At 41.9% G+C, this 23501-nt stretch overlaps 1 protein-coding gene across 1 annotated transcript; it reads left to right on the forward strand.

Moving 5' to 3' along the window:
• The first annotated feature begins 2086 nt into the window (after positions 1-2086).
• Positions 2087-3028, forward strand: LOC125547979 (EPIDERMAL PATTERNING FACTOR-like protein 5). Its single transcript, XM_048711701.1, has 2 exons — positions 2087-2389; positions 2497-3028. Exons 1-2 carry the CDS (start codon positions 2264-2266, stop codon positions 2698-2700), a joined length of 330 nt encoding a protein of 109 aa, XP_048567658.1. The 5' UTR covers positions 2087-2263; the 3' UTR covers positions 2701-3028.
• The last annotated feature ends 20473 nt before the right edge of the window (positions 3029-23501 follow it).

Raw genomic sequence — 23501 nt, forward strand, 5'->3', positions numbered from 1 at the left:
TCAAGTTTGACAGTCGGCCTAGGACTAGGAGATTAGCATCTTGGGCGTCAGCCCCACTCTTCCCATATTCGTAGCTAATTTTCCTTCTGAAGCTGCCGGTCTAGCATCATCATCAGATATGATAAAGCTGTTGGCCTGGTTCTGTAGATAAAGAAGAACCGCAAACCGTAGAACAATCGTTCTACGGTATTTTCTATTAGGAAATAAACAATGTATACAGATATGTACAAAAGGATGAAAAACCAAACAAAAGAAAATAAACAAAGGGAGCAGAGCTCCAGTCATCCAGTGCCTGTTCTAGGGATCATGAGAGAGGAAATTTCAGAGAGCTTTGTTAGTAGCTGCAGACATCATAGATGAGCAGTTATCCAAGCTTGAAGCCTGTCCAAATGTTTGGCCCTTATTCTGTGCTATAGAAGGTTTAGATCCTCTTTACGTCTGAACTTCGAACAGTTGACACTTGGCACTTCCTGTCTGAACACTTTCCCATTTCTTCGAGTCCATATGTTCCAGCAGCCCTGAATAATAACGCCCATAGCAATTGGAGCTGGCAAGAGAGAATGTGCCAAAGAAATATCATCGTAGCAAGAGATGCCTGGTTTTCTTAGTGGGAATGATGCCGCTCCAGCACTCTTGTGTGAAAGTGCAATCCCAGAAGAGATCTTAATGTTTCTTCAGCATGCTCATTACAGAATACAGTCATAGCAGTCTAGATGCATGTTTTTTCTTTCGAGTAATTCCTGGTATTGACCCTGTCATGAGCAGTAGCCAAAAAGAAGATTTTATGCCTCAGTCTATTAGAGGTCATCCACACACTTTTGAACAAATGATTGTCCTCCTATCTGTAACAAATGGAGTGGTACATTTTAATGGAAGAGTACCTGTTGGATTGTCCTGTTCCTGCCATGTATCCGTTCTCTGGGGAGACCAGTGAGCAGTTACTACGTTTTGTAACTCTTGCCTGGTTCTGTAAATCACATAGTTTATGCTCGTTTTGCCTGTACAGTTACAGTAGTCCATACAGCTCTCACTCTAGGTGTGCAGCATGTATCGCCCCTAATCTCAAATTTTTAAATGACGGTCTACTGTGTTTTGCTGATCAAATGAACTCTATGCAGTAGTTTTTTCTTTTCTTTTTGAGGCCACATCTCCTGGCTTCTGACTTTGATGATTGGTGAGAAAGAGACTAGATAGATTCTGCTCTTCTCTGCCACTGTAGTTAATCTCTGAAGCATCACCAGAGAGATGAGTATACGAGAGATGGCATGCACCGAAAAGAATACTCTGTTTTTACCCGGTTACTCTGCTTAATCTCTAAAGCCTAGCAGAGAGATGCGCGCACCCAAAATACAGGAGCCGGATCCTCTAACTTAGAAGAAGGAAAGTCACGGTGCTACAGTGCTCGTCTAGTGTAAAATGAAGAAGGAATGTTACGGACTATTAGCAGGTTATTTACTTTTGTAATTAATGTAGATATAAAAAATCAAAAATACTTTTATCTCATCATCAACTTGTTTGTATGTAACTACTTTGAATGTGCATAATAGATTTGTAATCTAAATATTAATTTAAGTTATTTTTAGTCTTAATTGTATGAATTAACAGAAGGAAAGTTAGGGTACTGTAGTTTCTCTAACATCCCTTGCGTATGGTATGTTAGAGGATCCAGTTCCTAAAATACAGTCGTCCATTTTTACTGTCCCTCTGTTCTGTTGGTAAAAAAACGTCCAGTTGGACTGAACCAGCAAGAGGACGAAGCAGAGCAAACTCAGACACCACCAAAAACCACCATGTGGCGTTAATGCGAGGCGAAGTCCCCGCTGCGACGCAGCAGCAGGGAGCGCTGCAGCCTAGGCAGGCCGAGGAGGAGAAAAGCCTGCGCACTTTTCCTAAATCCGCTCTACTCCTACCCCCGTAGCCTTTCGATGCTACAACGGCACGGCACGGCCGAACTCTCTGAAACGGCAGCCGCCCATGCATGCATACCCACAGGCCACAGCCACGCAGCAATGGACTAGTTTCCGTGCCCATAACTCTCACGAGCTGCAGCCGGTCGTGGCATCGCCATTACATTTACATGCACGCGTCTAGCTAGCTCATCTCCTAGCTCTAGGCTGCGAGAAACAGAGGAGGAGGAGCAGGAGAAGCGCACCGGCTCCAAGATCTTTGTGCTCCGAGGAAGCGAGGAGCGCAGAGCAGAGCAAAGTCGGAGACCCTCTGGGCCTGTCGTTTCACCGCCGGCCTCGCGTCGCGTGATCGGTCGATGCGTGGGGCTCGGCGGCAGCGGCGCAGGCCGCGGGAGCGCGACGTGGCGGCCTGGCCCTTCTTCCTCGCCTGCTGCCTCCTTGCGCTCGCCGTGTCCAGAGCCGAGGAGCCGCGCGCATCGCCGGTACGTCTCTTCGTAGCTCACCGTCTATTTCTCCAGTTCCTCGTCGCTTGGTGCATGCAGCACATGTGTACTACGCATGATGCATGACGCGTTGGTTGATTGTTCAGGTGAGAGGGAGAGGAGGAGGAGGGGAGGATCAGCGGCTGAGCAGGGTGGGGTCGAGGCCGCCGTGCTGCGTGTGCGAGCGGAGGTGCGGCGGCTGCGCGCCGTGCACGGCCGTGCAGGTGCGCGCCGGAGTTCGGCCGCTGTGCGCCAACTACGAGCCCGTCAGGTGGAAGTGCAAGTGCGGCGACGCCGTCTTCGACCCATGACTCGTCTCCAAGAGATAATTCAGATGAATGCGTGAACTGCAGCCTGCAGGGCAAAGCGGCGGCGGTCGATAATTCAGGTGATGCCGTTCGCCAGCGCCATGCAATATACCACTACAGTAAGTGGAAATAAAGTCTGCATTGCATGCATGGCTGCTACTAGGAGTAAATAGTAGTAGTAATTCCTTTTCTCGGCCTTGATTTCCTATAAATCTTGAAGAAGAGAAGAAAGAACAATCTGTATTTATATGCTCGTATTATGTTTATGTCGTTGATCGGACATCAGAGCTCTCCAAACTCTAATTGAGCGACATTGTTCGGCACATGCTAATATGCCATGCATTTCTCGCAAATGTGTGCGCTCTTGTTATGCTTGCGTTGTTGATTGGAGATAACCGCTCTCAAATTTGAACGACATTGTTCGACATATGCATTCCTCACAAATGCTGGCTGTGAGGAGTTTTACGCCAGAGGAATCAGAGGGTGGAATCTGGAATGTAGGCACGGTCGTCAATGTACTCACAAAGGAGGAAAAAGTCTTCTTTGGGACTTAGGGTGTGTTTGGATGGTTGCCAATACCTACCCTTCCAATTATTATGTCATGACCAAACTTTTGGTGCTTGTTTGGAAGCGTTGGTAAGTGCATGGGCAAGCAAAAGGTTGACAAAAATATTGCCTGGCCAAAATTTTGATTGGGCTAAGTTGAGCTTAAGCCAAACATACCGGCCTCAAACGTGTCTAACCGTTGTCCAATAACTCCATAAAACCCTAAAACGTAATTGTCATTTCATTCTCCTTCGACTATGAGGAATCAAAGACTTGGACTAGGTAGTTTTAGTAATTATTAATCCCATTTTTTAGTTTACTTTTTATTTAGAAATTTTAGTTTACTTTGTTAAGTTTATGGCAGAGTTTACTCTGTTAGTTTTGGCCCATTGATTATATATTTCGACACTCATGTGACGGAATATTTTTTTAACGGGGTTTTCGCATCATGATTATGTATCCAATTAGGGTCCCATCCTATATTAAATTGGTTGGCCCATTTAGAACCAAATTGAATTTCATCTCATTGTCTTTCCTATGCTTTTAGGCCTGGATTATTTAGCATTCTTTTTCGAACCAATGTAGTCCCTCGGCAAATTTATGAACTTTCTTTTTCAACCCATTATACCATAAAGAGCTCATCACAACCTAAATAAATATAATGGTCACAATAATTCAACACAACGTCACGCAAATAATTGTATGTTACATGACTTAGATCCATCGGAAGTGGCTCAGCCAAACAGGGTCACATGACCGCATGAATCACATCCAAACATATGTACTGACTAGCCTTGCTTTTATGTTAACCCTTGCAATAGAGTGAGCTTTCCGTCTTCCAACCATCCCAGATCCTATAGATAACATCACACATGGTTGAAGATACATGATCGTCCAGTGATCATGCATTTATATTTGTATGGTGTTTCTAAAAGAAAACATGCAATAACTTCGTAGTTCTAAAATATAACACCAAAATTGCATCATCCACATGCAAAAAAATAGTTAAACTGGGTATGCATATCTTCTATCTTCAAATATACAGTGTTGGTAATTAAACTTAGTAGTGGTAGGAGCTAGTCACACAACTAAATATTATTTGCATGCAAATTAGCAGCAGCTAGCTAGTAATAAGAAAAACAAGGTGGATCATTCGCTACAATAAGCAATCAATCCCCCCCCCCCCCCCCCCCCCCCCCAAAAAAAACACAAAGGATGATATATTCACAATGGTTCAAATGGTTTTTCATGATTCAACCAACTAACTCAATATTTGTCGACACATGCATACTGCAACATTGTGTATGGCCTGCAAGTAGTTCAATCTTTTCTAATACATAATATGACACGACTAGTAACACAATGGTCCAACAAGTTTTCTTGTGTTGTTCTTGATACGGAGACCAAAACACGTCCAAAAATTCCCAGTAAAATCTACCATGCTAAGATTCCGTTATAAATTTATTGCAATATAAGTGCTTTAGTTTTTGTTCACCAATTTAGTATTGTTCTTATGCAAAACAAGCTCACACCCAAAGCATTTACAAATGAATAGTGACATATGATGCAGGTAAATCTAATGGAGACATCTAGAAATTGATAAAGTGTGTGAGGTCAGGATATCACATCAGGGAGCACAAACTAATTGGTGAAGTAGGTTAAAAGAAAATGTTTAGGTGCAGAAATCACATTGATGAAGCTTATAACTATGTAGAGTAGAAGTCAGACTGATGAAATTGAAAATTATTGTCTGTTGTTTCACAACTAGTATTTGTCAGTTAAGAACTACGAGAAATATGCACAACAAAAGTGGAAATGACCCTTCTAAAAGGACATCTTCCCCTAATGAGGGCATTGGCATTAATGACATATGGTTAGAAGAATAACCTTGCTTCTAGTGCCTACACAATGTTTACGAACTTTGATATGAAACAAATTGTTGGTCGGAGCAAGCAAAAAGATTAAAGAAGACGCCACGTCAATTTCGATTGATGATTTCTCATTGTGAGTCATAGGTATGATGTATAACAAATAGGGGTACGCCGTGGATATAGGTTTGGGGATCAACAAACTTTATAGAAGCCAAATACACCTACATTCTGTGCGAGAGAGTGCCTCAAACATATGCCTGAAATGTTGCTTTTTAGTGTGCCTCGGAGCTTCCTCGGCGCGTCCAAGCAGAAGAACTAAATGTCAGTTTCTTGGACAGCATCGATAGGTGCCTTGGAGCCTCCGAGCTTACCAGGACACAATATAACGGGAAATATTCTTGAGGGGGCTATAAAAGATGGCTTCATCCCAACGAAGAGAGTGAGCACTCCAACTATCTTTCAAACATTGTTTAACACTTAAAAAGCTTGAGATATCCCTCCCTAGTTTTCCATCCCACTATACTATTAGAGAGAGCAAGAGTAGATCCCGATCTACACTTCCAGGAAAGCAAAACTCAAGTTCATTGTTGTTCTCGTTCAACGGATATTAACACTCCCCCAAGAGCGTGAACTCCAAATTACATCTTCGTTTTCATCACTTGTGGTTATCTCTAACATTATCTTTATCCTTTGTTATTACTTACTTGGTTGGTTTCGTTGTGTAGCTTGCTAGCTTGTATTGGGTATCACTTAGTTGCATTTGTAGAGAACTTAAAATTATGCACTTCCTCTAAAATCAGCTAAGAAAATAAAAAAAGTGCTAATCGTCTACCCCTCTAATTGACATATCAATCATATTTGATCCTTCAGCTTCACTTACCTCATTGGCTTGCATGAAAGAAGATGCATGCCACAGTGAGGGGAATCCAGGTCCCTGCATGCCGCACTTTTCGACCATTAGATTTCGGTAAGAACGACCCATTTTTATATATACATGAAATGATGTTATTTTGAATTTAAGAATTCTTAAGCTTCGAGATTTGCATATCGTAATAGGGTCATGAGTGTGAACAAGAGTTGCATACATAGAGTTAACCTCACATTTTGGTGGGAGCGCAACAGATACTTTGTTAACAAGGAGTACTTTTTACCTTGATACAACATACTTTTGTGATAAAAGTGATGATGATGGGTCATAGGAGAAGGCCGTTCCACAATATTTTTCGCATGCTTAAATATCACCAAAGGAGACATTAGGCGGAAATGGGCTTAGCACATGTGCAAACGTGTCACCTTTATGCATGATATGGAACATGCTTTGTGTGCTAGTCTCGTAGAAAATGTCACTTGACCTTCATATGACCAGCCTCAAAATGTGAGTCCTCCTTTTCTCATTCAACTTGTGAAAGTATTTCCGATCCTGAATATTTATGTAAAAATCTTGCCAAATATCCTACTCAATAAGTAGCCTCAACAACTACTTTGTCAACAAGGAGTACTTTTTACCTTGACATTTTGGATGCCTAAATCATCCCGATTCTTTAGACCGCAGAGGTTACATTTGTTAGTAGGTGTTTTCTCTTACAAGTATGTGTTTTCAGTAATACATGAGAACGTATATAGCCTAAGAGTATGTACAATGGTTCTGCGCAAAACCAAAAGAGTATATACAATGGTTGATTAGACTATCTTTTCTTATACAATATTTTGTATCACGTAACCCATAGGAGATAAACAAACAGGATCTACAATTTGTTGGTGATATATCTTCCAACTAATGTGTACATACTCATAAAATGAAACTAGAAAACATGCGACTAAAAGAAGACATATCATACAATGGAGGAAAATATTCATATTTTTGTTTCTTTCTACCACGGGGGGGGTGGTGGGGGGGTGTCCTAATTGACATTTGTTCTGCCAAACAGTTGTTGAATCGCGTGTAGCGACTGCATGAGCTGGATCAACTTGTCGTCCGCTTACCAAGCACTCTCGGGTTGGTTTCACTGATTTTTCTCCTGGCTTGTTTCACCTTTTTTCCTCAGTTCAGTTTTCAATTGTTTTATTTTTTATTTGGTTCCGATTTAGTTGGTTTTTTTTTCGATTTCTTTCAAGTTTTCGGTTGTTCTCCAGGTCTTCTTTGCATTTTTTCTTTGTTTTTTCATAATTTTTTCTATGCAATAAATAATTTCCAAGTTACAATGATTGGCGAATTTAGGAGCCGTTCATCCACCTCAATCTGACGGTCGAAAAATAAAAGTTACGAGGAGTTACAAGATTAAAATTACGGGAAATTACAAATAACAATGGGACCGTTACATATTTTGTGTGGGACCAGTTTTTTTTCAATGGGTAGATTCGTCAAGGGAATATGTAACTCGCACACCAGAGTTTTTTTTTTTTTTTTTTTGCAAAACTGCCGAAAGAATCAATCGTGGCTCGTTTCCTATCCAGCCTCGCTCGTCGCTTCGATGTTTTTTTGTTGGGGCCCATCTTCCCTGGTCGCTGGCAAGGCCCTGCTTGGCCCGTCGACGATGACCACGTTGCGCCCCGCGTCGAGCACCTCCGCCGGCAGCGAGGTCAGCAACAGCCGGCAGCCGGACTTGCGCGTTGTCTCCGTCGGCCGCCGGCACACCGGACTTGACCTCGCGCGCCGCAGCAACGCCCACGCCTCCCCGGCCGGGTTAGGTCAGGTTACCTGGCGCGGTGGACGGACGCTGAGCCGGGGCCGCGCCCCGCAAGCACGCCCAACCCAAGGATCCTTCTACCTGGTCACGTAGTACACTAGTATGAAGAGCCGAGGAACGACGCCAGGCCACGAGGGTTCCCATCCTCTGCTCGATTTGGTCTTGAACACCTACAGTCATGGAAACATGAATCAGTCTCGGGAGAATACGAGCAGAAGATGCATGGCGAGTTATTTAATCCGGCCGCTTACCATCTTGCATTTATCCACAGTTCCAGAGAGAAACCCCCTTGATGAATCTGTCATTCCCCTGAATAAGGCATGTGTTCTTAGGATACCAGCAGCAGTACATTCAGATCTTTGGGGAAGATAAGGTTAAACTAGTAAATACAACATAGGAAAATGCTGAGGAGAACCTGGGTACCCGCACACCCTATATGCAAAAAAAATTTCAAAAAAGTTCAAAAAAATTCCAAATCTTTTTTGGTATAAAAAATGATCAAGTATTGTAGTCGTATAAAAAGATTCATCAGAGAATGACTTGTGTTGCATCCTGGGTTGAAGATTTGGCAAAAAAACACTATATACAACTACTATACATGCTATATTGTCATCATAAACTTCTTTTTTTTGCCCTGAAGTCAAAATGAATCATTTCTTGTCGAAACTTTTTTATACGAGTAGAATACCTGATCATGTTTGATTCCAAAGAAGATTTATAATTTTTAAAACTTTTTTGAATTACTAAATTTTTTGGCGCATATAGAGTGCGCCAAAACCCGAGAGCACCAAGTCCCGTCCATACAACATACCACTATGTCCAGCATTGGTTACGAGCCTCCACCACTTCATTTATAATATCTGATATCTACAGAATGATAAACAGCTTCAGTGGTCTTCAAGCTGGAAAGGCTGTCAGCAAGCAGATACATACATTTGAGTCAACTATGGAAGCCACTGCTACTCATTTCATTTTGTCATTTGAGGACCGAACCTTCAATAACTCTACTACATAAAGCTTTCCCTGAAAAAACCTCTACTACTTAAAGTGGTCATGCCTAATTGCTAACAGGCCGCAAGCAAAAATCAGACGAGAACACCAAAAGTTAGAAAAGGTACCTCGGTAAGTTTTGTGTGAACACCAACAATTAGACAAGACGCCACAATAGACCTGATGACTTACACATAAATGGTCCACCAAAATCCGGTCCGTTGTCTTGCAGGGGCGGAACTTCCTTTTGTCGTTTTAATTTTTTGGTGTCTTGACGGTCAAGTTCATTGTTTACCTGTCCGGTAAGTTCGACTTGGAAACCAAGTCGATTTGAGATTGTGGTCGCAACACAATACCGCCTCTGGTTCACCTTTATATACTGTTTACCAGCCTCGGCCAAAGATACATTGAAAACACTTAGGATTTTGCCTCATCTCGCAACTTGCTCTGCCACCATGGTCTACTCTATCTTGAACGCTAGCATGCATTGGTGTGCGGGAGAGCAGATCCGAAACCGTTCGTCCTTGCGATCCTGCAACCGGAGAGCACGAGTTAGGTTTTTGGGAAGCGCTCTAAGCGACTGCTCAACTTTGTCATCACGGGTCGGCTCAGTTCATGTTGAAGAAGTGCGCAAGGCTTGGCTCGCTCGCCGTCGTGCTGCGGAGGGCCCCCAAGGACAATTCTTTCGGCCCGGGAGTTCATCTCATCGAGGCGGAGCCAAATGGCAGGGTTGCTTGGCCTGAGGTGTTGCTCGGTAGCGAGGACTTCATCGGTGGCGGCGGGTAATAGAGCCGTAACTCACCATGAGGGTGATGTAGGACTTCTGGATGTTCGTGAAGGTTGCAATAGATTCAGGTGTGCGAAGGAGAAGAGAGAAAGCCAAGGAGGGGTAGGGGACTCACTGCTAAAGGAGATCGATAGCACGAGGAGATCGATCTAAAGTGGGGAAGAACGTGATCGTGTCGTTGATTCCTGGCAACCAGTCCAATTCCTTCGACTGGGAGGTTCAGAGGAGTGACACAAAGCTATCCAGATGGTTGGGCAAAGGAAGATTGTTGGGTACGGAAAAAAATGCAACATAGGCGGTGGCATGACCGGACACGCGGATCATTGTCGGCGGCCGCTCTCCGAGCGCCGCTGAAGACAAAGTTGCAACCATCGACCTAAAGACATTGCCTTGATCCTCCATGAGGCCTCGCCGACGTCCACCGAGCTGGGAGGCACAGTGTTGGGGCCATGATGGCCGCGACGTAGTCGGTGCCACTCTTCAGTGGTAGAGCATGGTTTGGTGGCGAGGATATTCGAGGTGACTCCAGCGGGTGGGCACAGTGGTGGCGTCGCGGCGAAGTGGAGTGGCAGGGGGAGACGAGCTTGGGTAGGGGAGTGGCGTGCCTGTAAGTTGAAGGGTCACCTGATAAGGGGCCCCAACGGTATTGGATATAATAAGGGGTTAAGAGAGCAAAAAAAATGGTTCGGGAATGGTGTGAACCATCCACTTTTTCTAACTCGAAAAAAATGTATTGTTCATTTTTGACCATTTTTTCAAAAATTTCCACCCACTTCCATTTTTTGCTAAAAAAAATTGGAAGCGTTTAGCTAGCATTAGTCCATCGTGGGCATTTCATATGTTCAAACGACCAAAATATGTGAAAATGAAGCATAATTCAAGAACTAAGGTCTCAGACATTGCAACATTCTGACACATAGCTTAGGTCTCACAAATAAATCTCACACATAGCTTTGGGCACAGTATAGAATAAAAGGCTCACGCATGGAGCTCACACATCATCCTCAAATCCGAGCAGGCCACGGAATTTTACGTACTTCCTTTTGCCCCCGTGTCCATAAGGCATTGCTTCCTCAAGCTACACCACTACCGGAAGAGACACTATTGAGCTTATCAGACCGTGAGGTATCAACAGCTGCATGATAGAGAAAATTGTTAAACTATAAAGTAATAATAACTATCAAATTGCATGTAAATTGACTGAAACTGGAAGTATCATGTTGAAACACCAAATTTGAAGAACAAAGTACACTGAAGCACAGGCAACAAGACAACCATGCACACAATGAAAGAGGTCCGTCATGAACTTGCCTCGATATTGAATGTTGTCTGAAAAAGCACCCTTCACACACAAAATTATCAAACCTGTATATTAACCCACACTCAGAATATTGTACAAGATAGCACATGGATATATATATATGACAGCACTATTCTAATCCCAGGATCAGAATAACTATTTGGATCACGGCTTGCCCTATATAGACACGCTTGTATGCTCCTGAACTTCCGAGACCACCCGAATTTACAACCTTAGAAAAAAAAACTACCCCGCATCCTCAACCTCGCACCCCCGACCCCCACCACCCACCCCAGACGCCGCCGCCGCCGGCCCACCCTGCGTCGCCGCCGCCACCCGCCCACCCCGCGTCGCCACCTACCTCTTCAAGCCCGCGCCTGAATCGCCGCCTCGGCAACCCAAGGGACCGCCGACACCGGCCTTCTCCCGCGATGCCGCCGCCAGCCTCCTCCCGCGGCGCCACCGCCGGCCTCTGCCACCACATGCAGTCGCGGCCCCCGCCGGCGCGTGATCCGCAATCATGCACGCGTCGACCCCAGCCACCGCGTGTGCCGGAAGCTACATCCATCGCCCCTCCACTCCAACCATCACCTCGACAACTGGCGCAACATTTCCTCTGCTCCGGCACGACCTTCCCCCATCCGGTGTGACCTTCCCTCCCCACCGGCGTGGACTGCCATCTGCTCTGGTGTGCCCTCCCGGTCCTCCACAGCCCCATCCCCATCCTCCCTCGAACATCTTCCTCCCGCCTACAGCCACCTATGCCATCTTCGTCCTTCCTCCCGCCGTTCAACTACAGCAACTCGCACCATTCAACTAAATCACCTAATGCCTCCCATCTCTAATTTCTCCTCAGCCAGCAGCGGAAACGCCGGCAACCGAGCCATCTCGTCTAGATGCTCTGCGTGCAGCCGCTGGCTTCTCGCATGCCATCGATGTGCCTTCTTCCTCCTGTGCACGATGGACTTCCTCCCGCGCATCCTGTGACCTTCTTACTCCCGTGCGGCTGCTAGCTATCCCTTGCAATCTCGCCGACCCATTGTCCGATGCCGCTTCAGATCCCTTTACTCCCGTGGTGTTGCCGCAATTGCTTCAAATTTTGACTTGTGCTACTACATGTCTACTGGTTCCTTCCTCCATCTGATGTCGCTCATGCTGTTGTTGTTCAACATCACGCCGTTGTAGAGGGTACATGGCAGGTCGAGTTGATTTCTCATGGTCGTTCAAATAGAAAACTAAAGTCTGGGTGTTGCTAGGTACATTCAGAGTAAGACGTTTACATTTTTCTTCAGGAAGACATTTGTAAGTCTGAACATCGTGTTCCTTTTTCTTCAGGAAGACATTTGCTTTAAAAAGAACTACATCTCTTCAGATCACTTATAAAATAAGATGAGTGCACTAACATATGTAGGCCTCGGATGCATCCATGTGGAATTGTATGAAAAAAAGGAAGGAACTGTCTAGGTGGATGAGAGGTTCAAGTTGAAATCTCCCCTACACACACTTTGATTTTTATTTCCATGTATTCAGTTTTTAGATGTTCTACAGTCTCTGAACAAAATCTGCTCTTTCATCCACAAAACTTGTTTACAGTCCTGGATCAGTAATCACACATTAATTTTTACTATTTCTGCATTACACAGAAAATGAAGGTGCCGTCCTAGCCATGATGAAATCTTCCCCATCCCTGATGAACAGCGGCAACCTCGATTTACGACTCGCAGTTTGCAATCGTCGCATGGTAAAGTTTTCATTCCAAGTTTCTGTTCACATGACATTATTTTTATTGACATTGTGGTAGGGAAAAATAGTATGTGTCATCGAAAATCCTTGGGCGCTACGGTGGACTCGAGTATCCTACATAGGCATGATATTCAATATTTACTTTAACTATTACATTGAGATACTGAACCACTTGATCCTCAATGCTCGTGCCCGATCCCAACCTGCTGTCCCTGAAGACCGCATATACATTGCAGTCGCCCCTACCCGGGCGCCACTGCTGTAACCTGCACCCTGCAAAAAAAATGCAAGTTCAAATTCAGATAAACAAGAAGTTAAAAAGGTATTGCCTTCACTCATGTTGTTTTGCCAACGATCTTTAGTTTGTTCAGTAGCTCATAAACAATTGCCAAAAGCTCGTAACTTCAGAATCATAAGTTGATAGTTTGCCTACAGGGACAACCATGCTGATGGTGATTGAAGAACAATTCTGAATTATTATTATTGAGCCTGAAGGCCACGTTTTATGCATGATGTGGCAGGATTCTAGGGATTGTTTTGAGGCGGTCGATGGCTTTTGAGAGATGTGTTCATACTTACAAGTTTGAAGGGGTTGAAAGCTCATTTATACAAGGAGGAATGGCAATTTGGTTGCACATCTGTTTGCGGAAAAGGAGCACTAAAACTAGATGTACTTTCTATTTCTTTATTTGTAACCCCCTACCTACCTGATTGAGACTATTCAATTAGAGTTAGTTTTGCCTCAATAATGAAGTGGCAAGAATTAGTTTTTAAAAGAAAGACTGGTGCATCTACTTCGTTGGTGGTAATTCCATCATTTTCGTTTTTCAAAACAAACACAAAAATGATGCTCATAGATAACAAAAAACCCTCTATCTAGGCGTTTAACGTTCTTTTCTTATTCAACGTGTTGGTAGTTTGTATAAAAAGACGAAAAATGATGTTAAAAACAAACAAATGAGCGTTTACCCAAAAAAGAGTGCCTAAAACATAAACTCTAAAAATTCCACAGAACCAAAAAAAACTATTCGTAAGTTAAAAATAGATCATAGAAGCCCAAAATTAAAAGCAAAAGAGCGAGCATTTCTTGAAGACAACAAAATGTGGATGCGAAGTTCATATTCTCTATCGCGGATAGTTCAAAAATATTCACTTACGGCAAAACACACACATTGGGTATCCAAAAATAAAGAAGCGAACACACAAAAAAACCATGAAGTTCAAATTTTAAAAATAGAGAACTCTGAAGTTTATTAAAGAAATAAAACAAATTTTCTTTGTTTCTAATTAAAATAAAAATGTTCAGATTAGAATAGCAGAGCAGTTGGATGTTTATTAAACCACTCCTAGCAAAAATAAAACCAAGAAGTTCAATTTAAAATAATATAATAGTTTGGTGTATATTGAAAACTCAGACTTTTCTCATTATTTAAAGAATAAAAGGAAGAAGTTCAAACTAAAATAACAGTGTAGATGAATGCATATAAAAACTTAGATTTTCCTCATTACAAAAGAATAAACACAAAGAAGTTCAATTTATAATAGTAGAGTGGTTTGATGTTTTTTTTAAAAACTCGGATTTCTCCCCTTACTAAAATATAAACCAAGAAGTTCAATTTAAAATAACCGAGTAGTTCAACATTTATAAACCAAGAAGAAAACAAGCATCACCTAGATAATGTTAACTCTGGAAGTTTAAATTTAGCAAATTGGAGAGTTCGAAGAAAATGTTATGAGTGTGAAATAATCTCTCATGGATTTTTCACGTTCGTGAAAAAAGATAACCAATCGGAGTGTCTATTCTTTCTCCTCTTACCTTGTTCAGTATTTGTACAAAAAAATAATCTTCCACGTTTAAAAAACCCCCAAGAAGGTCAAATTAAAATAACAATGAACCTCAAAAAAGTATATAAAAAGATTGTCAATGTTTCTATGGAAAAAACTAGAAGTTCAAATTTAAAGAATGAATCTATTGGATGTTTATTTAAAAATGAGGTTTTTGCTCATTCTAAAGAAATAAAACCAAGAAGTTCGAATTAAAATAACCAAGCAGTTGGATGTTTATAAACACTAAGATTTTTCCTGTTGCTATAATAATAAAAGTAAGAAGCTAAGTAGAATAAAAGATCAACTCAATGTTTACTAGAAAAATCAAATTTCCCACTTTAAAAAAATAATACCCAAGGAGTTCAAACAAAAAAAGGCAAAACCTAAAAAAATTGACGCTAGAAGTTCAGTTGCTCGGCTGAGCAAAGTTCAAAAATTCTTGCGAGAGAGGTTCACCTCGTATTTCCATGTTTGATTTTTCCGTATAAAAATCGAATACAATTCTTTACTCAAAATATGAAAAGGTGAAGTTCAAATTGAAATAACAGAGAAGTTCGGAGTTTATTAAAACCTAGGATTTACCTGTTTAAAAAATAAAAAACACAACGCCATTTTTTGCACTTCTGAAAACAACTCATAAACGAAAAAAATGGTTGCTAGAAGTTCAAGTACTCGGCGAGGAAAATTTAAAAAAAATCTTGTGAGAGGGGTTCACCGTGTATTTAGATGTCCAAAATACATAAAAAAATATGTTGTTTTTTGTCTTTTAAAACAATTCTCTCAAACCAGAGAGAAGTTCAAAGTGATAACAACCGGAAGTTCACATACTACATGGTGCGTATTTCATATAAGAAAAATACAATAAAGTGAAACAGAGTGAAGTTCAAACAGACATGCCCCAGAAGTTCAACTACTTCATGCAGTGCATTTCCGTTAGCGACGAACGCAGAAATCATGATCTCGCCATTTTCTAATTTACCTCAAAACAACAGGAATATCATTTGTGTAAGTTCAAGTCCTCGGTCGGAGAAAGTTAAAAAAATTATTGTGACAGACGTTTATACAAAAGAAATATTATTTGTGTAACACTAACGAATGGATGAGAAAATTACAAACAAAAATTCATCACAGAAGTTCAACGTGAAAACAGCAGGAAGTTCAACTACTACGCTGAATGAATTTTAGATGAAAAACCTTTAAAATCATCACGATTATGAAAAAATGATCAACACGGGAAAGTTGCGTGTTTACAGCAGCTTTCCATCGGTATATCACCTGCCCAATTCTGGTGAGTAGATGGAGAGCTACGAGGAGTGGATGGAGAGCTGCGGGCAAAAAAACACGTGAAAAACATAGTGAAGTTCAGATACACATGTCGAGAAGGTCAGATTCTTCACGCGGTGCATTTTCTAAAAATCTGTTTCGAAATAAAGGCAGAACGAGTGATCTCGCCGTTTTCGAAATTATATAAAAACGGCTAGGAATCAGAGAAAACCATCAACATGAAAAAGTTTCGCATTTTCCGTAGCTTTTCAACGGTATATTATTTGTCTCATTCCGATAAAGTTTGTATAAATTACGGCAAAAATATGTTTTTAGCCATTTTCAAAACTAACATAAAACCGTAATGAATTAGGAGAAACAATATATACAAAAAAATTTGCATTTCTTCAAGCTTTCCAACGCCATATCATTTGCTGCATTTGGACGTACGGTTAAAAAATTAGCTCAAAAATACGAACTCGGTGGAAGTTGTACCGTTTTCTAAATTACTTTTAAACTGTTCAAAAATAGAAAAAACTTTTAACATGAAAAAGTAGATCATTTTCATAAGCTTTCTAACGCCATATTATTTGCCTCAATTGGATTAGCCGTTTAGAAATGGCATCGAAAAAACGAACTCGGCTGTTCTGTTTGCGAAATTCTACGATTTTCCGAATTACTCTTTAACCATAGGAAATTAGAGAAAACTTTCAATATATGGAAGGAGCGGTTTTGCAGCAGCTTTCCAACGCCATATTATTTGCCTCATTCCGATAAACGGTTTAAAAATGCGATCAAAAATACGATTCAGGTTTTTTGTATGAAGAAAAAAACGATTTTCAAAACTGCTCTTAAACCGCTTACATTTTGCTAAAAATTTAACTTGGGCTATGATACTGATGTCCATAGCTTTCCAACGGTTTATCGCAAGCTCCATTTGGACACGTTTTAGCTGAAATTCAACCTAGTACTCGGAAAAGGTCAGACGCGTTACTCGCGAAGTTCATGTTGTGATCAGAATATTATTCTAATTCCGTGATCAGAATAGTGTTTATATATATATACGCATTAATTATACCTCTTTATTATTCTCAATATACTTCATTAAATATTTTAAGATACCCCAATATGAGTTTAGTTGAAAAAATATCATCTGCGACGTACTTTTTGTAATATACCTTTTCACGTACAAACACATCAATATATACGTAAATATTTAAAAATACATAGACTCACATGAATTTTTTCATGAAACACATTTTAGGGTATCTAATAATTACTAATGAAGTATATTAAAAATAATAAAAATATATAAAAGATTCATCTATATGGTATATGAGGAGCGGGAGTACGTACTCTCAGGAGTACACAACCATTGTCCTATATATATAACTCAATGTATCTCCTCTCACGAGTTAACATTGTCCCAGAGCCATTTTATTAGACTGCAATTAAACAATTACTTTGCACTACGCAAGCTATAGCTAACTTTCTCTAATCTTACCAAAAGAAGACAAAGGTTTAGGGCCGCTGTAGGAGCAGGTCTCCATCGACTTCGGCACAGCGGCTGCGACTTCGATGATGGTGCGGCCTGGGAGAGCCGCCGCGGCGCTCGATCTAAGGAACAGTCCGGGAGGCGCGTCGGGAAGGCGACCCTCGACTCCTGTTCGCAAGATGGCGTCGTCGCCCCAGGTCCTCGCGCCGGCGGTGTTGTCCAGGTCCTCGTGTCGGCGGCGTCGCCTCTAGGTCCACACGCCGTCGTCGCCGTCTACGCACTCGTGAGATGGGATCGGAGATATGCGACAGTTACATGGGATTGACCGAGCGAGGCATAATGTTTCCAAGAAAAAACACGGACCATAATACCCTTCTTGATTAAATTAAATATTTTATTTGACATGTTAAAATCAACGGTCAGAAATAATCAAAGGAGGAGTTACACGAAATTACATTTCGTAACTCTCTAATCACCGTAAAAGAGCTCTTAAATACACATTCAACATTTTATTAATATAGTTGAACATTTTTAATCGTGGGGTGAACTTTTCTTAATACTCCCTCCGTCCGGAAATACTTGTCGGAGAAACGGATGTATCTAGACGCATTTTAGTTTTAGATACATTCATTTTTACCTATTTCTTCGACAAGTATTTTCGGACAGAGTGATATATGACAAACATTTTTAAATGCACAATGGCCATTTCAGAACACATACTAAACATTTTTAAATACGTAGTGAATATTTTAAAATATTGATATTTTTTAAAAAAAAATGATCACTAAAGATCTAACAGTCACTTTTTCAGAGGAAACCCGACTTGAAAACTGAAGAAAAGAAAGAAAGAAAGAAACATGCTCAAGAAAGCGCACTGCATACCACCAGAGTGGGTCGGCCCACTACGCTCGAATACCAGCCTCTCGGTTAGAGCATAGTGGGCTGACCCACTCTGGTGGTACCATGTAAAGGACCAAGCACCAGCCTCGATGGGTCAGGTTTCCTTCAAACGAATAAAAGAACTGCAGCGCCAAATCCATTTCAAGAGACGTTACGCTAAAATAGGTTGAAGAGAAGTATCTAGATGTACGTGAGGCCGAAGCATGAGCTATTGTCACGTTCGAACATCAGTGACAGATCCACTACTAAGTCGAAGGGATGTTTTCAGCCGTACGAATATTTCAAACGCGAAAATAATTAGTCTGTTGCACGCTTCTACTTTACTTAATTATGCGTGTTAGGCTACGGAAATTCTCTTTGGATCTTTCATCTTGCCGAAATAAAATTTCAGCTTTTTTTCCCGTTCTTCAAAAAATTCACAGATGTGGTACTCTACATGTTTGGTGAAATGACTAACTTTTACAAAGGAAATTAATGTAATGAATAAAATTCAGATATTTTTTCTTTCTTCAAAAAATTCACAGATGTAGTACTCTAAATATTAGGTGAAATGACTAATTTTCATAAGGAAAATCATCGCAATGCGACCTATGCAAAAATAAATAAGAAGTTCTGGCTGCGGTTCTACAGATCTGAATTTGATTTTTTTTACACCTGCTGCTTGTTATTATAGATTTTTTTTGTTGCTACGAATTTTCAAAATTATATTCGTGCACTAGGAGCACCGGTGCCCGAGAGCCAAAAGGTTCTAGTCATAGCGGAGAGTAACTTTGAAAGTAACATACACATTATCCTAGGCTATATTACTACCTTCAAAGTGGATAGTAATATAAGTGTGGTGTTATGCAAATCTTCATTTATTAAGCTATAGACACATACTATTGTAATATTGAGATATGTGATGTTACGGTAATTAACTAAGTTACTCAATTTGTCTCTCTTTTCATTAAACTCAATGTCATAGACAATTTTGCTGAACTGGAGCTTATGTTACTCTTGAAGTTACTCCCACTATGGCCAATCTAACGTACAATCTCATGTCGAAAAAAACGTTAAGGTGCAGCAGGAGCCCACTAACGACCATTAAATTCCCCACGATACTCACCCGACCTACTCCCTGAAGAAACATCACTGCCCATAAATTCAGCGTCCTGTTCTAGTACAAAGTGCTTATCCTCCCTGAAAAAGGTACTTATCCATAAATTTCAGATTTGATGAGACTGGGAGGACAGACAGGCTGAGAACTTTCAAATTAGCTTCCCTTGTTTATTCCCTCAGCCTGACCCAAATTTCTGCTCTTGCTTGGCAGTGAGCGCCAATTGGGTTGGGGTAAAGCTGCTGCCGAGGGCATGTTCAAATCTCAAGATTCTGTAATAGCAAGAAGATGCTCCTTTGTTAACCTTTTTTGCATGCATGATGTCCTCTCTTTTGAGAGAAACCAATTCCCTTTTGCTCTTTTTGAGGTACCAAACACTTTGTCATTCATGACCTGCTTCCATTTGACTCTCTCTCTCTCTCTCTCTCTCTCTCTCTCTCTCTCTAAATTACTACAGATAATTTATATGGGCATTTGAAAACAAAGTCTGAATGAACTGATGATGTGCAGGAGCTAGTAGTTCAAACGAGAGTTGGAATTAATTAGGATAAGCCTGAAGAGGACGGGCCCATCATGCCCAGATGATGCCAAGAAAGTATGGCAGATCGGAGTACATCAGTCTCCTAGCCAGTGTGATCAAGTGACTATATAATGAGGCTTTGTAGTGCATTTTGCTGCGAAAATGCACTTTGGTGGCCGAGCACCGTGCAGGCCGGTATCACACCCATCTGTGCTCGTCGTGATCAGTGCCCAGCTGGTAGGTAGCTACTGTATTTGTAGTAGAGTCGATTAAAAGCGCTCGTATTTGCTAGAAATTGAACAGTGTCAGCCCATGTATAATAGCAGGCACACCAGTGCGTGCACGGACGCGTGCGCGCACCGTGCCAGAGACTGATGTGAATGACATGGGTTTTGACTTCGCAAACATGTGCCATGGGAGAGAGACGTTTTGAGTTGATAGTTGAGCATCTAGCCATTGCCGTCGTCTCACCAGGAGAGTCATTGGAGTCGATATATAGTTGGTCACCCAGCCGTTGCTGTCGTCTCACTGGCTATTTACAGGAGAGCTCGTTTTCCATCCCAGCCACACCCAACTCAAACAGACTCACCATGGCTTCTTCTTTTTCCTCGGTTCGATCCAGGGCCAGGGGACAACACCTGCCGCTCATCATGTGCTCATCTCCATAGCACGAGCCTGGTCTGAAAAACCAACAATTTTTTGGTCAATGCACTTCATATAATAAAACAACCACGAAAAGGATGCAATAAAAGGTATTCACAAGTAGATGTCAGCGGTCCCTTTTACCTTTAAAGATTGTCTGCGGCTGAGGAGCTCCTATCATCTGGAAAAACTCGGTAAATATCCACTTGAAAGTGTCAATTTTCGCATCGCTCATCAGCAACCCTCCAAAAATAATGCTTTGGAAGTGATTGTTGACACCAACAAAAAGGCCAAACGGCATATCATACAAATTAGTTTTGTACATGGTATCAAATGTGACAGCATCACCAAAACACATAAACTGCTCAATGCTTCACCCTGTTGTCCACATCAGAGTTTTTACTCGGCCATCGTCATCAACCTATACACTACATTTGAACTCAGGATCTTCAGCCCGCGTTGCGTTGAATACCTCTATGGTTTTTGTGGCATCATTTTCCGACTGTTCTTTATTAAGTTTTTCATAAAGATTTTTCAAAAATCTTTTCGTGAATGGTACCTCCTTCACAGATCCAAAAAAATTTCCAACAACACTCTAAACCTTGCTTAGGCTTATGTTGTTTTCTCTCAGCTGCTTCACCAAGACCCTCGTGTATCTATCGATGTGCCGGTGCGACTTTCAATGCAAATTTTCCATACAATTAACTGAAAGCTCATGGTTGTGCTTTGATTTGTGTTCGCATATGTACCATCCTTTGTCATCAGACCTAAAATCCGCATCAATGTAGTGCAGCCACACCTCGTTGAATGACTGTTGGATTTCAATGGATTCCCCTGTAAATTTTTCACCGAAAGAAAGCATGAAATAATAATCTGGCATATTTGTCACAAATTAACTGGAAAGAAACAATGCTAGATTATCGGATCATACTCACTGCACAAGCACACACAAATTCCTGCACACACTTTATCGGTGAATGTTGAGGCGGCTTTTGGCATACCTGACGCCAAAGCCATTAATTCTCCCATGAGTGTAGATTGCAAAACTCGTATGCTTTTTCGACTGAATCAAAACTGGCCCCGGTTGCTGGATTAACAACAATACCAGCCTTCTTGCCTACATAAGCCCGCATCGAAGCCTCAAGCGCATGCATTCTGCATGGGTCGGCATCCCTCTCCTCTGACGATTTGCCAACCCTAATACTGCAGTGTGAAAAAACAACAGATCACTGCACAGCCCCCTATACGGCACAGATTAAACATTAGCTTAACAATCCCAAAAATATAATGCGATCTTCAAGGCTAGTGCACCAAGACAGAAAACTATAGAATCAGTCGTATTGGGAAAAAACTCATCTGGCACAGTGCCACTGTCAAATACTGCAATTTAACATTAACTTAACAATCCCAAAAATATAATGCAATCTTCAAGGCTAGTGCAGCAAGACTCAAAACTATAGAATCAGTGGTATTGGAAAAAACTCATCTGGCACACTGCCGATATTAAATACTGCAATTTTTTTCCAAAAAATGTGCAAGATGTATTGTATACTGGTGCAGACATATACGGACAGATCAAACTCTTAAAACTCACCTGAATCATTCTCAGTACTAAAAGTGCAACCTAGTAGGGGGCATCCACTAACTGAACATTGGTCTCAGTACTAAAAGTGCGACCTAGTAGGGGGCATCCACTAGCTGAACATTATAGACTAATAGAATCAATGGGAAGACGAGAATAATAATTTTTGTGCATGATTGTTTGATTGTTACTGCCGAGTCTAGCAGGAGCCCTTGGAGTTGTTGACGACGACACCCTCCGCATCTCCATCCTCTTTCATCGTTGCATTGGTCATATTCTCAGGAGCCATGTCGTTTGAGTCGCCGACGACCCGCTAGTACCATTATACGAATCGACATTCTTGTCCTCCTCTCGGTCCTGCAGTTCGCCGCCACTGCCGGCTATGGGATCTGCTGAGCGCGCGCGAGCTTCATGGATGGAAGCAACAACGGACTCGACAATATAGCTGCTTCGCCGCCCAAAATATCCCGTACATCCACCCTAGGGACCCAATCTGCAAGTCAACAACGGCAACTATCGGATCCACCAAGAAACGGATTCCAGCAAAATCCCAGGCCATGCAAAGTTCTAGATGCAAAAGAGCAAGAGCAAGAGAAACAAATTGGCACAATCGCTAGTTTTATACCCTGATTCGGCTTCCTCGAAGAAGAACCAGAACTCGAGCCCATCCATGGCGATTCGCTGCTCGCCCAACCACCACGAAAAGGGGATGAATGGCTCTATGTGACAGAGAAAACTGACCACCGCTACCGGCAGCGCAAATGGGCCTATCGATCCAGATAATTAATGTCGCACCAACCAACCCAACCCGTCGAAGGGCGATTTTTTCAAACCTGCCCAGAGAGGCCCCAGCCCACGTACAATGGTAGCACCCCAGCCCATCTCGCCATCGTATTTGTTATTAAGAGCTGGCGTATATACGCGATAAAAGAGGTAAACACACATCACGGCGCTATGTTCTACGTCTCCAGATACCGGCCTGCAGGGTGCTCGGCCACCAAAACGCCTCTCTCATTTTGCTGGAAGTACACGCTTTTAGCCCTGCAGGAGCCAGGTTTTGGTGAGGAATAGATAGACTATATACAGTATAGGGTCTCAAAGTCTTATCGGATTGCACGTGACTTTTTTAGAATACTCCGCATTGGTATTCATAGGAGCTAGTATCCGAGTTCTACCAGTTCCGTGATGATGCCACTTTTCAAACATAGTCTTCCTAGATTTGTCACCACAGACACGATGTGTGTACCCAAGGACACATCTATATCTATAGTTTAGAATTTGATGGATTTCAAAAAAATTGGTGGGTTACAAAAAATATCTCGAAAATTTGGACTATATCAAGCCAAAATCAGGTTTGCCACCAAAACTCAACATCGCCAAAACCAAGATGGCGCCTCCACACCTTGAGATGCGCCCCTCTTTGAGCTCAGGGGAAATCCTATGTCTCGTTCCTCGAGATCAGATGATGACGGCGTCTCAGTGTTGTCTTCCTTCTTAAAGGCGCTACCTCGCTCGCTCATGGTGCCCCTCGTGTTGACTTCGGCGATGTTGGACT

The sequence above is a fragment of the Triticum urartu genome, chromosome 3 (genome assembly GCF_003073215.2).
Source record: "Triticum urartu cultivar G1812 chromosome 3, Tu2.1, whole genome shotgun sequence".
NCBI lineage: Eukaryota > Viridiplantae > Streptophyta > Magnoliopsida > Poales > Poaceae > Triticum > Triticum urartu.

Coding starts and splice junctions, on each gene's coding strand:
- LOC125547979 (XM_048711701.1), top strand. CDS start 2,264: ATGCGTGGGGCTCGGCGGCAGCGGCGCAGGCCGCGGGAGCGCGACGTG. Junction 2,390..2,496: donor AGGAGCCGCGCGCATCGCCG/GTACGTCTCTTC, acceptor TTGATTGTTCAG/GTGAGAGGGAGAGGAGGAGG.